The sequence below is a fragment of the Coregonus lavaretus genome, assembly GCF_964263955.1.
Source record: "Coregonus lavaretus genome assembly, chromosome: 20".
Classification (NCBI taxonomy): Eukaryota; Metazoa; Chordata; class Actinopteri; order Salmoniformes; family Salmonidae; genus Coregonus; species Coregonus lavaretus.
This window is the reverse complement of record NC_140007.1, coordinates 40,500,202-40,519,104: the sequence shown is the minus strand read 5'-3', so window position 1 is coordinate 40,519,104 and position 18,903 is coordinate 40,500,202. Positions and strand designations below refer to the sequence as shown.

The window sequence follows — 18,903 nt, the reverse complement described above, 5'->3', positions numbered from 1 at the left end:
TGTTATTTATCTCACTGTAAACTCTGTCCCAGCATTCTGTGTAAAGCTGTGGCAGGCATTTTTGGCTAAAATATTTGCGGCTCGGGATCTCATATCTTGGGTCCAGAGTTTGAATCAACTTTCTGAACCCCTCTTTCTCCACAGTTTGAATCGGTACCATGTCCTTCGCTATGTGATTTGTAATCGCAGCTGTGATGTCTATCCATTTTTTGCTCGTCTTCTCATAGCAAGTACCGGCAGCAAATGATGATATAATTGATTGTTGAGTGCGAGTCTGGCTTGTCTTCGGGCGAGCTCCTGGGCTTACTGTCTCACGCATTCTGGTGCATTGTTCATACTCACGGACATGTATGTTTTTTAAGTGATTGAACAGGTTGGTCGTGTTTCCACCTTTTGCTAAGACAACACGACGACACAACTTGCATAGGGTAGTGTTTTGGTCGGGGTCGGAGATTTTAAAGCCAAACCAGTTCCAAACAACAGAGGTGCCCCCTTTCTTCTTAACCAATTTATCCTCCTGCTCTTGAGCAACATCAATTTCTGTGTTTTCGCTCATCCTGGATTGTAAAGTTTTCCCCCAATAGTTAACCTGCCTCCTAACTGCAGCTGCCTGCACACTTCTTTGTTGCTAGCACTACATGCGTGCAACAAGTGCATGCGACGTGCGCTCATAAAAATAGGTCAACATATTAACATACATTCTTTTATTCGTAAGAACCAAGAAAGGTTGGATATTGATGCAAAATTCGAATTTATGAATTCTGAATAAATCGCGGTATCCATGATATTGCTAAATCCATATCATGGCGCGGCACAATACCGGTTTTTACTATCAAACCGGTATATCGCCCACTCCTACAGCTGCACTATTGAGAGCTTCTTGACTGGCTGCATCACCGCTTGGTATGGAAACTGCTCGGCATCCGGGTAGTGCGTACGGCCCAGTACGTCACTGGGGCCGAGCTCCCTGCCATCCAGGACCTCTATACAGTGAGGGAAAAAAGTATTTGATCCCCTGCTGATTTTGTACGTTTGCCCACTGACAAAGAAATGATCAGTCTATAATTTTAATGGTAGGTTTATTTGAACAGTGAGAGACAGAATAACAGCAAAAAAAATCCAGAAAAACGCATGTCAAAAATGTTATAAATTGATTTGCATTTTAATTAGGGAAATAAGTATTTGACCCCCTCTCAATCAGAAAGATTTCTGTCTCCCAGGTGTCTTTTATACAGGTAACGAGCTGAGATTAGAAGCATACTCTTAAAGGAAGTGCTCCTAATCTCAGCTTGTTACCTGTATAAAACACACCTGTCCACAGAAGCAATCAATCAATCAGATTCCAAACTCTCCACCATGGCCAAGACCAAAGAGCTCTCCAAGGATGTCAGGGACAAGATTGTAGACCTACACAAGGCTGGAATGGGCTACAAGACCATCGCCAAGCAGCTTGGTGAGAAGGTGACAACAGTTGGTGCGATTATTCGCAAATGTAAGAAACACAAAAGAACTGTCAATCTCCCTCGGCCTGGGGCTCCATGCAAGATCTCACCTCGTGGAGTTGCAATGATCATGAAAACGGTGAGGAATCAACCCAGAACTACACAGGAGGATCTTGTCAATGATCTCAAGACAGCTGGGACCATAGTCACCAAGAAAACAATTGGTAATACACTACGCCGTGAAGGACTGAAATCCTGCAGCGCCTGCAAGGTCCCCCTGCTCAAGAAAGCACATATACATGCCCGTCCGAAGTTTGCCAATGAACATCTGAATGATTCAGAGGAGAACTGGGTGAAAGTGTTGTGGTCAGATGAGACCAAAATTGAGTTCTTTGGCATCAACTCAACTCGCCGTGTTTGGAGGAGGAGGAATGCTGCCTATGACCCCAAGAACACCATCCCCACCGTCAAACATGGAGGTGGAAACATTATGCTTTGGGTGTGTTTTTCTGCTAAGGGGACAGGACAACTTCACCGCATCAAAGGGATGATGGACGGGGCCATGTACCGTCAAATCTTGGGTGAGAACTTCCTTCCCTCAGCCAGGGCATTGAAAATGGGTATTCCAGCATGACAATGACCCAAAACACACGGCCAAGGCAACAAAGGAGTGGCTCAAGAAGAAGCACATTAAGGTCCTGGAGTGGCCTAGTCAGTCTCCAGACCTTAATCCCATAGAAAATCTGTGGAGGGAGCTGAAGGTTCGAGTTGCCAAACATCAGCCTCGAAACCTTAATGACTTGGAGAAGATCTGCAAAGAGGAGTGGAACAAAATCCCTCCTGAGATGTGTGCAAACCTGGTGGCCAACTACAAGAAATGTCTGACCTCTGTGATTGCCAACAAGGGTTTTGCCACCAAGTACTAAGTCATGTTTTGCAGAGGGGTCAAATACTTATTTCCCTCATTAAAATGCAAATCAATTCATAACATTTTTGACATGGGTTTTTCTGGATTTTTTGTTTGTTATTCTGTCTCTCACTGTTCAAATAAACCTACCATTAAAATTATAGACTGATCAATTCTTTGTCAGTGGGCAAACGTACAAAATCAGCAGGGGATCAAATACTTTTTTCCCTCACTGTACCAGGCGGTGTCAGAGGAAGGCCCTAAAAATGGTCAAAGACTCCAGCCACCCAAGTCATAGACTGTTCTCTCTGCTACTGCACGGCAAGCGGTACCGATGCACCAAGTCTGGAAGCAACAGGACCCTGAATAGCTTCTACCCCTAAGCCATAAGACTGCTAAATAATTAGTTAAATAGTTAACCAAATAGCTACCCGAACTATCTGCATTGACCCTTATTGGACTAACTTTCTTGACTCATCACATACACTGCTGCTACTGTTTATTATCTGTCACTTTATTCCTAGTTATATGTACATCAACTCGGTACCGCTACCCTGTGTACAGTTGAAGTCGGAGGTTTACATACACTTAGGTTGGTGTCATTAAAACTCGTTTTTCAACCACTCCACAAATTTCTTGTTAACAAACTATAGTTTTGGCAAGTCGGTTAGGACATCTACTTTGTGCATGACACAAGTAATTTTTCCAACAATTGTTTACAAACAGATTATTTCACTTATAATTCACTGTATCACAATTCCAGTGGGTCAGAAGTTTACATACACTAAGTTGACTGTGCCTTTAAACAGCTTGGAAAATTCCAGAAAATTATGTCATGGCTTTAGAAGATTCTGATAGGCTAATTGACATAATTTGAGTCAATTGGAGGTGTACCTGTGGATGTATTTCAAGGCCTATCTTCAAACTCAGTGCCTCTTTGCTTGACATCATGGGAAAATCAAAAGAAATCAGCCAAGACCTCAGAAAAATAATTGTAGACCTCCACAAGTCTGGTTCATCCTTGGGAGCAATTTCCAAACGCCTGAAGGTACCACGTTCATCTGTACAAACAATAGTATGCAAGTATAAACACCATTGGACCACACAGCGGTCATACCGCTCAGGAAGGAGACGCGTTCTGTCTCCTAGAGATTTACATTTACGTAAATATGATGAACGTACTTTTGTGCGAAAAGTGCAAATCAATCCCAGAACAACAGCAGAGGACCTTGTGAAGACACTGGAGGAAACAGGTACAAAAGTATCTATATCCACAGTAAACGAGTCCTATATCGACATAACCTGAATGGCCGCTCAGCAAGGAAGAAGCCACTGCTCCAAAACCGCCATATAAAAGCCAGATTACGGTTTGCAACTGCACATGGGGACAAAGATCGTACTTGTTGGAGAAATGTCCTCTGGTCTGATGAAACAAAAATAGAACAGTTCGGCCATAATGACCATCGTTATGTTTGGAGGAAAAAGGGGGTGCTTGCAAGCCGAAGAACACCATCCCAACCGTGACACACAGGGGTGGCAGCATCATGCTGTGGGGGTGCTTTGCTGCAGGAGGGACTGGCGCACTTCACAAAATAGATGGCATCGTGAGGAAGGAAAATTATGTGGATATATTGAAGCAACATCTCAAGACATCAGTCAGGAAGTTAAAGCTTGGTCGCAAATGGGTCTTCCAAATGGACAATGACCCCAAGCATACTTCCAAAGTTGTGACAAAATGGCTTAAGAACAACAAAATCAAGGTATTGGAGTGGCCATCACAAAGCCCTGACCTCAATCCTATAGAAAATTAGAGCAAGGAGGCCTACAAACCTGACTCAGTTACACCAGCTCTGTCAGGAGGAATGGGCCAAAATTCATCCAATTTATTGTGGGAAGCTTGTGGAAGGCTACCCGAAACGTTTGACCCAAGTTAAACAATTTAAAGGCAATGCTACCAAATACTAATTGAGTGTATGTAAACTTCTGACCCACTGGGAATGTGATGAAAGAAATAAAAGCTGAAATAAATAATTATCTCTACTATTATTCTGACATTTCACATTGTTAAAATAAAGTGGTGATCCTAACTGACCTAAGACAGGGAAGTTTTACTAGAATTAAATGTCAGGAATTGTGAAAAACTGAGTTTATGTAAACTTCCGACTTCAACTGTATATAGCCAAGTTATCGTTACTCATTGTGTCTTTATTATTACATGTTTTACTTTTCTATAATTTCTCTATTTTCTTTCTCTCTGCATTGTTGGGAAGGGCCTGTGAGTAAGCATTTCACTGTTAGTCTACACCTGTTGTTTACAAAGTGTGCAACGAATATAATTTTAATTTGATCATTTGATTTGACTTCACATCCCCAACATTTATATAGTGTGTGTTTGTGATTCCAGGTCCCAGGGCCCGCCTACTGAGATGGAGATACAGGAGATTCTAGACACATTCTCTGATTAGGAGGAGAGGAGGAGGAGGAAGAGGAAGAGTAGCCTAGTGGAGACAGTTTCTCATCACTCACAGGACAGCAGCAGATACCACCCTATGTTCTCTCTATGGAACTCATAGAACAATGAGGAACTCTATGGAACTCTATGGAATTGGAATTGAGAGAGACAATATGTTCTGAGAGACAGACATTCATTCTACCTACCTATCACTCCTTTCCCCTAGTTCAGTGGTTCCCAACCTTTTCCTTCCAGGGGACCACCAGATCTGGGAACCACTCCCTTAGTTTATTATATAGACATATATTAAAAGCCATTAGATCCTTCATTTGGTATGACTCTTGCCGAGGCTGTGGCCTGGCCTCTCGTCATCACTTTAGCACCCAGTACCAAATCTTGCATGCGTGCTTGGTCTGGCCAGTTAATATTTTGTCTTTCTTCTTTGGGATAACGGGTATGAGACGTGCATGTTAGGCATTCCTACAGTACTTTCCTACACTTTTCTATACAATAATCATGTTTCCACTTAAATAAGTATTTCAGAAACGCACCGTTTTTGCATATGAACTGTTATGGTGCTGGATATAATGAATATGAGGTTAGAAAAAGTGTTACTTTAAGACACTAGCGTCATTATTAGTTGTCAATATGATTGTTCACTATGTAGTAGTTTGATGATTTATCATTGTTTGCTTTTATGTACGCATGATTATTCCTCATTGCCTAGTAGATTACAAGAGGACTTCCACACTTACAAGAAATACTCTTTATTCTATTTGGGTCGCTAATGCTTAAAATTAAAATATCTTTACATTTTAAAGTATTCTTTCTATTGTAAATAACTTTGTTTTACCTAGTTTAATGTCAGTAATACAGATGGTTGATTTTACATGGCCTCTTATGCAGTCCATTTCATAACCTAACCTACCTTACAGTCACAGAATAGATTGGAATTAAATAATTGATTCAGGTGTATCTGCGGGTGACGAGATTAAATATACGGTAGTTCTTTCAGATGAGTCGACACAGCTATATACTGTAAGTTATTATAACAGTATATATATATATATATATATATTATACAAAACAACATATTTTTCTATTCAATGCTTTGTTATTTCTCTGCCATTTTTACTACTTGACCTTTAAATTAACAATAGCTTTTGTTATCTCTAAGGGAATTTCATAGACTACTTGATGCATTCTGTTTTATTCTCAACTGTGAAAATGTATGTTGATATGTTGATCAAACACGTATTCAAATAATAAAATCACAATTAAAGAAGATATCAGAATTGGAAAAGTTGTTAACGACGTTAAGAGCGTTTTCAACAAACACTTTTTTCAGACCAGGTAGCAACTACTCTTCTCAAATTCAAGACAGAATTTGCCATCCATGGTGTTAGACTCAACCATTACTTCCATGGTAATTGACCCAGTCGTCTACTGGCTAACGAGCTTCGCAGTAATGATTAATTAGGTGATATAGCAACTATTGAGTCTAAATCAGGTGAATTACTATCAGAACCAAAATGAATGGACCAAAGGTTCTCCCGTTTCTATAGAGAATTGGTACACCTCATTTTTAAAAGATATAAGAACTCCTCTTCTTTCAAATGAGGAAGCCGGCTTGCTAGGAGCCCACACGTTCTTACTTTTTCCCAGTGGGAATCAAACCCACAACCCTGATGTTGCAAGCGCCATGCTCTACCAACTGTGCCACACAGGAACACATCATATTAAACTATTTTCAAAAATTCAGTCGTTCCGTCCTATTGGTACATCCGGACCAAAGCGGGTTTGTTTAAAAACAATTAACCTCCATCATCTATTACATATCTTACATGCTTCATCAGAAACTAAAGCTCCTTGGGCAGTTCTATCTCTCAACGGAGAAAAAGCTTTTGATAGACTAGAATGGTCATATCATTAATATGATTAAAATACTATATGCCAATCCCTCAGCCATAGTAATAACAGGCAATACCTGCTCTGTTCCATTCAGAATAACTAGAAGTAGCAGGCAAGGTGATCCCATCTCACCTCTGCTATTTGTATTGTCTATGGAGCCCCTGGCCCAGGCAATTCGACAATCAAAAGAAAATACACCAATATCTCTCAATTCTACGGATCAGAAGACAGGTCCTACAGGCCCTAGTTTTGTCGCACCTGGACTACTGTCCAGTCGTGTGGTCAGGTGCCACAAAGAGGGACTTAGGAAAATTACAATTGGCCAAGAACAGGGCAACACGGCTGGCCCTTAAATGTACACAGAGAATTTTAACATTAATAATATAATTCATGTCAATCTCTCCAGGCTCAAAGTAGAGGAGAGATTGACTTCATCACTACTTGTATTTGTGAGAAGTATTGACATGTTGAATGCACCGAGCTGTCTGTTTAAACTACTAGCACAAAGCTCAGACACCCATGCATTTAACCTTTATTTTATCAGGGAGTCATCCTGAGACCAAGGTCTCTTTTACAGATGAGACCTGAATTACATAAAGTACAGAAAATACACACATCAAAATGCAAGCAGAAAGAAAAACATGGTCATAAAAAACAAACACATTTATCAGTAATAAGGTCCTCAATCAGCTTTCTGAATTACACTAGAGGCACCAAAACATCACATTTAAGAACATTTTGAAGATTGTTCCACAAATAAGCTGCAAGAAAACTAAAACCTGCTAGCTACTTCAGTGGATGTTGAACACATTTCTACCTGCAAATGAACACATTTCTAGCAGTAAATGTGTTCAAAATGTGTTCAATTATAGCCTTGGTATAAAAAAATGTAAAAGGGATAATCAACAGGGCTCTATCCGTGGAAGGTCAGGTCCACTCTGCTAGCGCATCATGGAACACACCTTCCACGTCGTTCCAGAGGACGCATAGCCCTTTGTTGATTACCCACGCATTACTTATGATGATGATACACGAAACCAGTGAAAACAACTATGAGGAAAGGTGCTGACACAGCAAATATGCAGACCTTTAGTTTCTACACATCGTAAGTGCTGAATTCAAATTCATAACACTAGATCTAACAATGACGTTGGGCGATTCCTAAAATCAAGAGGGGATAGGCAGAAAATCTGGAACCCTCCAACCAGGATTTCCGGAAAACCAGGGAATTTATTGAAAGTTCCTGGAATTTCGCATCCCTTGTTGTAATGAGTGTTTCTACCACTGTGTAGTGCCTGTGAGTCAGCCCGGGGCTGGTATTGCGGAGAGAAGGGGATGGTCTAGGCATCTGTATGCTTAGGTGTATGTTTCTACCACATAGTGGCAGGGATGGGGTGTATTTAGTAGTTATTAGGATCACCAATTAGCTGTTGCCGAGGCAACGGCTACTCTTCCTGGGGTCCAAACAGGAAACAACATAACATGAATATACACAGCACTACATTTCCATTACAATTCAGCCATTCAGCAGACGCTCCCATCCAGAGCGACCCACAGCTAGTGCATTCATCTTAAGATAGCCAGGCGAAACCGTATTAGATGGATGTTAGTGAGCTATGGGTTGGATGGTAGAGAGAGGGGCTGTGGATTGATTGGTTGTGTTGTTGTCAGCAGTCTGAAGCAGAGGTAGGTGATAGAAAATAGATTCCCCACGCTAGCAGGTTTTAACCCTGTCCCTGTAAAACAGGCTTACACCCACAATAGAGGGCTTACCAACGCAGGACTGGTCAGGCAGGGGGCTGAATGCACAGACCACAATAGAGATACAACAACCCACCACCCAACGAGTACATTCTGAGCCTGGCCTGCCTCTGCCTTACCAAGGCCTACAGCCATACAGGCAAAGCTTGGTTTTTACACATTTGGTCGTCTCAGACTTTGAGATAGTACAGCACTTTGTGTTCTTTGGTTATTTCAGTTGTTCGTCAACTCACTAAAATTGTTGGTGATAACATCAACATGCACAGCTGAATTTCCTCCATTTCTCCATGTGAGAGGGGGCTTGGAAATTACATTGAAGTGTGCAGCTGACTGGTATGAGAGAATAGCTTAAAGTTACACTGATCTTTATCATAAAAATAAAACATCCCTTTCCTTTCACTACACGTTATCATTTATAACAGTCTATGTGCCGGGGGGCTAGGGTCAGTCGTCATATCTGGTGTAATTCTCCTGTCTTATCTGGTGTCCTGTGTGATCTTAGGTATGCTCCCTCTAATTCTGCCATCTCTCTCGCTCTCTCTCTCCCCTCCTGGAGGACCTGACCTTGCCTCAGGACTACCTGGCCTGACAACTCCTGGCCGTGCTGCTGATCCAGTTTCTGCTGTCCTGCCTGCGGCTATGGAACCCTGACCTGTTCACCGGTCGTGCTACCTTGTCCCGGACCTCTGAACGCTCGGCTATGAAAAGCCTACTGACATTTACTCCTGAGGTGCTGACCTGTTGCACCCTCTATAACCACTGTGATTATTATTTGACCCTGCTGGTCATCTATGAACGTTTGAACATCTTGAAGAACGATCTGGCCTTATTGGCCATGTGCTCTTATAATCTCCACCCGGCACAGCCAGAAGAGGACTGGCCACGCCTCAGAGCCTGGTTCCTCTCTAGGTTTCTTCCTAGGTTCCTGCCTTTCTAGGGAGTTTTTCCTAGCCACCGTATTTCTACATCTGCATTGCTTGCTCTTAGGGGTTTTAGGCTGAGTATCTGTAGAAGCACTTTGTGACATCTGCTGAGGTAAAAAGTGCTTTATAAAATACATTTTATTGATTTAAATAAATGTGATTGATAACAGACATGGCTCACCCAAAATCAATGTATTATTATGGAATTTTAGTCCCATGGTACTATAGTATAAGCACTCTGGTAAGGGGAAGGCTACACAGTGTTAGTGCATATAGGGATGGGGTGGAAAGAGTAGGCTATATGAGTAGTTACTGCTCCACCATGGATTAGGGCAGCTATATGAGTAGTTACTGCTCCACCACGGATTAGGGCAGCTATATGAGTAGTTACTGCTCCACCATGGATTAGGGCAGCTATATGAGTAGTTACTGCTCAACCACAGATTAGGGCAGCTATATGAGTAGTTACTGCTCCACCATGGATTAGGGCAGCTATATGAGTAGTTACTGCTCCACCATGGATTAGGGCAGCTATATGAGTAGTTACTGCTCCACCATGGATTAGGGCAGCTATAGGAGTAGTTACTGCTCCACCATGGATTAGGGCAGCTATATGAGTAGTTACTGCTCCACCACGGATTAGGGCAGCTATATGAGTAGTTACTGCTCCACCATGGATTAGGGCAGCTATATGAGTAGTTACTGCTCCACCATGGATTAGGACAGCTATATGAGTAGTTACTGCTCCACCATGGATTAGGACAGCTATATGAGTAGTTACTGCTCCACAATGGATTAGGGCAGCTCTTATACATTCGATAGCAAGACAAACAGATCATAGAAAGCGACAGAATCTGTTACTGCCAGCCTTTTGTTTCTAGCGTATGAAAGGAAGAGAGGAACAAGCCGCTGAGCACAGCACTATCCTTTCACTGCTCTGTCCATCCGTCCTCTCTGGCGGGCTAGCCTGATCCTCTCTGGCGGGCTAGCCTGATCCTCTCTGGCGGGCTAGCCTGATCCTCTCTGGCGGGCTAGCCTGATCCTCTCTGGCGGGCTAGCCTGATCCTCTCTGGCGGGCTAGCCTGATCAGCGCGATGCTGGATGCTCCAGTGCAGAAGCTCAATGCCAAACCCCTCGCCTCCTCCTCCTCTCCAAACATGGGTATATCTGTTGCTCTATCTGCCCTGAGCCCGAACCTCTCCGCTCAGCCACCACATACAATGTAAAAGTCTGCCTAATCAATTATGGGGCTGCGCAGAACCAATTTGCATTGCACCCATCGAGAATACTAGGGAGAGAGCTACCTATGGACAATAAGGCAATACATGTATTGTAATGATTGTTCACTAGGAGTTTCCATTGAAGGGTTTAATAGAGTCGATGTGTGAGAATGAGAATAGCTTAGCGTGTGGGACAAAAGGAGACAATCAGAAGAGTATCGAGAAAGACCGGTTGATAGTGAGGCATCCCTCTGGATGCAGTGTGCTGCTCTGCATGTTACCAACTGAGGGGGTTAAACAGTTCATGTCACATGGTTGAAGTTCTCTTCTCTCTCTAGGGGGAGAGGTTCTCTTCTCTCTCTAGGGGGAGAGGTTCTCTTCTCTCTCTAGGGGGAGAGGTTCTCTTCTCTCTCTAGGGGGAGAGGTTCTCTTCTCTCTCTAGGGGGAGAGGTTCTCTTCTCTCTATAGGGGGAGAGGGGTCAGTTTAGGGTCGGGGGGTTATTTTCAGTGTACCAGTGCATCCACCTCTGATATATGGTGTGTTTTGCCCTCCAAACTCAGATTCTTATAGCCTGGTCCCAGATATGTTTGTGCTATGTTGCCATTAAGTTAGCAAGACAACATAAACAGATCTGAAACCAGGCTATGGTTATTATACCTGGGGGGTAAAATGAGAGGAGAAAAAGTGAGAAGAGGATCATGTTAACTGAGGCGACTGAATGCTTTAGCTTTGTGTTACTGGGTGAGGACTTGGGGTAAACTAAACATGCACCTGTATGACCTCTTCACAACATCTGCATCAGAGGGAAATGAAACATGAAGGAGAGGTCATCCCCCTCTTCCCTCCATTCCTGCTTTCACCCCCTACCTCCTCCCTCTGTTTACAAGGCGGACATTTTGTGTTCTGATCTAATGATGACAGGACAGTTGATGCTGCAAGGACTCTGGCGGTGGGAGGGGTACTGCAGTGTTGAACCAGCTCATAGTGCTTTTAAACCCCCCTCCGTTTTCACTACTTGGTAAAGAAGTAAACTGAACCAAACAGCTGATTCTCCTTTTACATTTATTTATTCCGCTTGATTCCCCCAGCGATAAATACATTTCCTTCCTTATTTCAGTTAATGACTTATGAACCATTTGAAATTAAAATAATGATGTTTGTATTCCATTGAAAAGCTTTATACAGTGTACAATTTCATTATTTTATTTTTTTTACCATGATTGTTGAAACTGGATGGATAGATAATATAATTTCAAAGCTATACAATGTCTCCTCTGACCATTTGGTTATGAAAGGTATGGGAAAATATGTAACACAGTCCAACAATATGCTTGGATCCTATCAAGAACATATTATATACTTTAATAATCAGAGAATCCTGGATGTATTATTTTTATGTTAAAAACTTCCTAAAATTCAAAAATGTTCTTTGTCTGTTTTCTTCTAGATTGAACTGTAGGAAAAAACACGGACAGTTTGAGGTTCATTATTACGAATGGGGTGACAGGTGTACCATTTAGTCACGACATATTTTCACTTGGGTTTTATATATTTTTTCCTTCACAAAACTTGGGGTTAACGCAATTTATTATTTTTATTACACCAATACCAAATATCTTTCATTAAGATGCTCACACCAGTATTTCTGTTGGAAAACGATGGGCACAGCCACAATAACGACGGGTCTCTCTGGGGTTCTCTTTTCAATTCTACTAGCGTGGTCAGACTGCTTGCCTACTGCATGATATCTATGCTACTGGTTGTCCATCACATTTGACTGATTTATAGATTTTCAGTTATACAATATTAACGGGCCTGAATTCATTTAGGCTACTTAGTTTAATAACATAAACTCACTTGGCTCCCATTCCTTGCACCTATATAATATAAATTATTTCTTATCCAATTATAAAATCTAACCCAAATACAAATGTGATATTTAACTCCATGGACAGGGATTATTACATTTATGTAAATAAACATTTAAAAAATATTTGGAATTAATGGTTTGTGCATAACTCTTTGATAAGGAGAATATTGCCAGCTGTTAGTAACACAACACAAAAGCCTCAATTAGCAGAATCGAGTGTGTTAGTGTTTACTAAAGTCTCATTTTAGTCTCAGAATGGTGTGCACAGTTGTGACATGTAGCATGCTCCTATACTGAACCAACATTAAATCATATTTTTTAGAGGAAAATGAAAACTTCCAAGTGGGATTGTCCAAAAGGTAAATTCTCTGGCAGCACATAACATTGCTATGTTGGTTCCTATTCTGTATAGATTCTCTCAGTACCCTACTCCTGTGTAATATCCAATGACGTATCATTGGTTATATCTGGGTTTGTAGCCATGGTGTATAGACTATCAGCACCACCTGGTGGTCATAGCACGTACTAGAATTAAACTGACTCCATATTCTCAACAGCTGAAATAACAGATGACCTTTGTTCATGCCCTTTAATCTGTTTAGGTCAAACACATGTTATTCTCACTACGTGCCAAGATACTGTATTAAACCGGACAAAAAAATAAAACATCAACTTAGTCCGAGACAAGTTTATTAGAAATATGTAGACAAACTCCCACTGCATTTAACCAACTGAAATTTCTTCAACCTGATCTGCGAAACAGGTTGGCGAAACCTAGTAGTGTATCTGCTTTAACTAACACTTGCATTTATATTTTCTACTGTGAGTGCAAATGAAATTTAATGACATGTTCTCTCTTTGTTATGTTTCTGCACCCCTTTGAATATGGAAGATATAATAATTTGCTGCTACACTTTTGTTTTATACAAAACAATGTGCAATGACCACTGCCAGTAAATACGGAGTAAACTACCGGTATATAGTTTAAGTGTTTTGTATGTTCCTATATATATATACACTAAAGCAAAAGCATCCTTGCAAAATGTGATTGCACAGAAAGGTTTTTACCATTATAAAACTTACGCTATACTGTAAAATAAGTTTAACATGCATATTAATTCATTAATTCCAAATACCTTATTATTTAAAATCAATGAATTAACTATTACCGGTAATATTTTCAGATGTTAACGTACATTGCAAAAATATTTGCTTCGAGCTAAAACTTGTTTCGATAAATTAACAAAAATAAAACTGAAACAAAATGTACAGTACGAACTAATAAAACGGGACATGTTCCATAAAAATAAAATAAAACTTTATTGAAAATAGCCGGTTGTTTTAAAACATGTTTTTTCTTTGTTTAGAATTTACAATTATGTTGATATTCAATACGTAACCTCACTGACGTTATTAAATAAAAAGGTGGAGGTGGGGTGTAACTTTAAGACTCATATCCCATTAGAGCAGGGCCACATTCAGCAGGGAAACATTGTCAAACGTTGCAGATAGAAATATGAAGAGCCGACACGATTCCTTAATTCTACATGACGTATTTCTATCTGAACGTTCCATAATGCTGTTCCCTGCTGAAGGCACCCCTGGTTGTTAAGTTAAAGCACGATATAACTGAACCCCACAACACATCATGGAAACAACTGAATTGTCCATGCAGAACTAGAACAGCAAAGCACAGCACTAAGACATTGGCTGTTGAATGCTCTGCTGTGATGCCATTACGACAGACACGGTCTCTCCTCAGTAAGGTTCCTGTGACGTGTTTGGAAAACTGGTGATGTTTCCTCCTTTCAAATATTGCTACCAACTCTACCATCTCTCTCTTCAACCGACCTTTGAGGCTTTCCTTTCTTGTTCTCTACGGTTCAAAGACTTCATATGCTCCATTACTCCAGGTCTGGCATCTCTGAAAAAGTTACAAATATGAAAACATAAAAATAAATGATTCAAGGTAAAAAGCTAAATCACCAATTCTACAACATGGCTCATGTGTGGATGGTATGAGGCTTATCAACAACCTTCAAATGAAATGTACCATGAAAATGCTCTAGAAAATTGTCTGCTTGCTTTTATCCATGTGCTAAAATGATATCTAAACTTACTTTCATCATCGCTGTCGTGCTGTAAATCAAAAATATGAGAAGATTAGTGTCAAAACTGCAAAACTCAACAGAGCAAGAAATCAAGTAGTTTTTCTTGCAGCCACCATATATAGTGCTCTGGTAAATGTTTGCAATTGCCTTGATATTTGCTGTAAAATTCATTTGGAGATGACAGAAAAGAAACAGACCTCTTCTAGACCTTCCATACCGCCCATACCGAGATCTGGCATGCCATCTTCTCCTCCCATCGTGTTCATCATCTGAAAACAGGCAACAACAATCATTGTTTGGACATAAAAATATATATAATTTAACACATTTAAAACATTACACACTTTGTGCAACATGACATGCTTGCCTCTGAGAACTTGTCAAAACTGGACAGATCCTCATCAGAATCATCTTCCCAGTCTTTCCAGTTGTTGAAGTCGACACCGAGCCATTGAAACTGTGGGAAAGAAAAGAGAAATCCCAAATCAAAATGATTTTAAACCAACATTCAAGACAAAATGCCCCTCTTATGTGACCTGAGCCTATTCAAACCATCTCAGAGTAGGAGTGCTGATCAGTTTGAGTTTGGCCTTTTAGGAATAAGATATATGGGGGGGGGGGGGGGGGGGGGGACCGTAATCCTAGACAAGTATTCCTACTCTAAGACGCTTTTTAAATATAGGCCCAGAAATACAGGGCAGAAAAAGTAAGGTAGAATAAATAGTATTGCGCATTGAAACAGTTCCTACTTTTGCCTTGTCCTTTGTTAACCGTGACCATGCTCTTCCTGCCTTGGACTTCTTTAGACAACACAACACCGATCTGTCTGTTCGTTTGTGCTTAGATGCCTGCAACGACAGGAAGAGAGATAATTGGTATATTACAAGTCATTTTGGATGAGGGATCATATTTAACATCCAGCATATTTAACATCCAGGTCATTGCAGCGGTTTTCTGGGTCATTGCAGATGGTGAATCTGCAGCTAAATGAGAAACATACTTACATTGGGGTCAATTGAGTCGAAAAGGTCCAATTCATTTTGATGTTTGAGGTTTTCAATCCCGCCAACACAACTGAAATGACAAAACAGAGTAAAATATATGAAGGTAAGTAAGGGCCGATAAGATTAATCTTATTCATGGGCTAAAAGGAAGACAAAGAAGCTTTTTAGTCCAGGATTAGGTTTCATCTGTGTCCGGGAAACCGCCCCCCAAGTGTCTATGCAGTAGGTCTAATTTATAGACAGCTTACAATTTAGCCTAAGATCAGTGTCAATTAAACTGCAATGTGCCGGGTGATGGTGAAGCAGCTTACCGGAAATCAAGTTTAGATTTTTCAAACTTCACTTGTAGATCTTTGCTGTCTTCTACCAGGAACTCAATGAAGACAGAGTCCCTTCTGTCATACCACTTTGCTGTTGCTGGCTGCCTATTGGACAACAGAGAAGAGAGAAGACTGATTAGTCCGATACAAAGCAGTGATCAATGTCTTCTAGTTTCTGGTTATGAAATCCAACCATACCTATTTGGGAAACTGCACCCCCAACATTATAGCCTGGGTACCAGTCTGTTTAGATAACATTCCACTCCTTGTACTCTGTGTCATTATGCCAAATGTTTAGCATGACAAGGGGTGGCAAGGAGTGGAATGATAGTTTAACAGACTGGTGCCCAGACTACCATCATTAGGGGATAAATCTATGAAGGGAAAAATGTGGGAAGGGTAGGGTGCTGGTTCCATCCATATATGACTCTGGTTCCATCCATTCATTTTAGAAGCAAAACTGAATAATGTGCCATTCTACTCGTCTGTTACACACATTGTGAAACAGAAAAGCATGCACGTTTGCTTTTAGCATTGATTAGCTAGCTAAGATAATACATTGTTTGGTTCATCCACATAGTATAAATCAGGAACACTAATTTATCCGCTGGAGTCTAGCGCCACCCATTCAACCGTATTTAATCCAAGGTCATACTCATACTTGGTCAGGTGGCTCACTGTCACTGGTCTCAAGGGAAAAGGCTTCCCTGAATTCAGTGGTTTGATGGCCATGCCTAATGGGTATTATTGGCTAACCAGCTCTGACAACCTTCCATATATTAATTAATGAGCTAGCTAGCAGGCCACATGGAATGTCATGACACTCCAACTAGTAAGCCAGTAGCTAAACTAGCCTCGTTGCAAGGAAATGGTTTGCCTATACCAGTCTTTATATGGCTCTCTAGCTAGTCCACGTGAATAAAGGACCGGCTATCTGTAAATTCGTTGGGCAACTAGCTACCTATGAAGACAAGGGTCAGCCTTGTATTATTATTAATGTCTCATGATATGGGAGAATACCATTGTTCGAATGTAAAGCCGACATTTCGACTACCGTAAACTGACAAGGGCTCCATTCATTCCCACTAGCACAAATCGTTCTCATGCATGAAGGAGCATGGAGGCCTAGCTAGCTAGTTAGCTAAATATGGCATTTGCTAGCTAGCCAGCTATAACGTCAACGTTGCATTCACAATATGGAACCTTTGTCATTGCAGAGTAGCTATACACGTATAAAGGCATGGGCATACTAGCCCTAGCTAAGCGCTGATTAAACTTGAAACTAGCTAGCAAGCTACCCCATTTGCAAGAATATGCATCCCATGCATTTCACGCTAACGTTAGCTCCCTCCTACCCTCCGTCCCACACGTACATCTCTTGCTATCTAGTTCTTCCCACTCCAGACCGAAGTATTAGCCACGATGTGTTGTTGGATATTCTCTTCTGTAGTGAAATACGACAGGGTAAAATGTAAATATCAATCCTAGACCAGACTCTGTCACTGCCTCGCGTGCTTTTCCTCCTTCTCGTGCGCAATGACGCATCTAGTATCTAAGTCGTTGTTTGTACTATAGCCTCGCTCGCGCAGTCTGGAGAAGTTTCTGGATCTTTCGCTCGTGCCGGGACGAGTCTCTTGCACGCGCTTTACCTGAAGCAAGCTACGCTGTTACCGTGACAACGCACGCACACACACACAGACAAAGTTGATCTGTATCACATAATGTCAACTATTTCCCCTGTATAATGTCAACTATTTCCCCTGTATAGCACAGGTCTGTATGAACAGGTGTTTTTAGCAGGGTTGTAGTGCTGCTGGAGCGGAGCTACCTCACTTTTCAATTTGAGAATACATGGAGCTGGTAAAACTATTTCTGGAAAATTCATTCTGATAAATAATTATAAATAAATGTAGTTACCGCTAAATTCCCATGAAAAACGATATAATGACAAACCAAATAAGTATTGTTAAGTTGCGTCAATTCAAATCTGGTATTAGGAACAAAAGAGGTCAATACACGTCTTCTAAAATAGACTAGTATTTTAATTAATGCAAAACCTTCAATGGTAAATATGATGTTCGTATATACGGGCTCCCTGAAATACCACGCAGGGCAGACAGAGAACTAATCCATTGTTACAGGTTCTCCTTAAAATACTCTGACAGTTTTTAGTTCCCGCTCTCTGCTGGGCCTATCAGGGTAGAGACTGAGCGTGGTTTAGACATACTCAGCCAATCCGTTGGCGCACAGGCTAGTCCCAACCTCTTGGCGCTCCACCGTTGCCAGGCATAAGTTCTTATCATAACAACCTGTCATGGTGAGAAGAGCCAGCTCCCCTAGACACCATTCCTACGTCCAAGGAAGGTTCACAGATCACAAAGAAGCAGTATAGTCTAGTATTTGGAGACACAAATTCTTATCTCATCTTACCCCCTAAAACAGCTCCTCACATGAATCACAGCTTGCCAGGTGAAACAACCCACATCAGCACAGTCCAGACCCTCCATGCCTTAATCATTAATGCATTCTTTCTAAGTTAGTCATCCCATCAATTATGAGAATAATAAATCCCCACAGTATGTATAGGAGCCTATAGGTACAGTGGCTTCAGAAAGTATTCATACCGTTGACTTATTTCACACTTTGTTGTGTTATAGCCTGAATTCAAAATGGATGAAAAGTTTTTTTTCTCATACCGATCTACACACAATACCCCATAATGACAAATGTATTGAAAATGAAATACAGAAATATCTCATTTACATAAGTATTTACACCCCTGAGTCAATACTTTGTAGAAGCACAGTTGAGTCTCTTTCTAGGTGAGTCTCTAAGAGCTTTCCACACCTGGAACATTTGCCCATTATTCTTTTATAAGTTATTCAAGCTCTGTCAAATTGGTTGTTGATAATTTAAGTCAAAACTGCAACTCGGCCACTCAGGAACATTAACTGCCTATTTGGTAAGCAACTCCAGTGTAG

General features: G+C 41.1%; 2 protein-coding genes across 2 annotated transcripts in view; one reads left to right on the top strand and one right to left on the bottom strand.

Annotated features, from left to right (window-relative positions):
• The window catches only part of LOC311147728 (signal transducer and activator of transcription 6-like), a 72,559-nt gene extending 66,471 nt beyond the window's left edge, over positions 1-6,088 (top strand). Inside the window, exon 23 of the mRNA XM_084184491.1 lies at positions 4,754-6,088. Coding sequence (XP_084040617.1) covers positions 4,754-4,814 — 61 coding nt within the window. The 3' untranslated portion in view covers positions 4,815-6,088. The remainder of the gene's footprint in view (positions 1-4,753) is intronic.
• Positions 6,089-13,783: 7,695 nt separating this feature from the next.
• On the bottom strand, positions 13,784-17,514 carry LOC311147734 (prostaglandin E synthase 3-like). The gene is made up of 8 exons (XM_084184504.1): positions 17,296-17,514; positions 15,914-16,027; positions 15,603-15,672; positions 15,348-15,446; positions 14,966-15,055; positions 14,796-14,867; positions 14,608-14,626; positions 13,784-14,411 (listed from the first exon to the last, which is right to left on the bottom strand). Coding segments are annotated over exons 1-8 (486 nt in total). The 5' UTR covers positions 17,298-17,514; the 3' UTR covers positions 13,784-14,391.
• Positions 17,515-18,903: the final 1,389 nt, after the last annotated feature.

Bases quoted from the DNA above. Each gene is read 5' to 3' on its own strand.
- LOC311147734 (XM_084184504.1), bottom strand. The intron at 15,673-15,913 runs GTAAGCTGCTTC...TTGTCATTTCAG, and splicing joins AAATCTAAACTTGATTTCCG to TTGTGTTGGCGGGATTGAAA. The intron at 15,056-15,347 runs GTAGGAACTGTT...TCTTTCCCACAG, and splicing joins TAACAAAGGACAAGGCAAAA to TTTCAATGGCTCGGTGTCGA.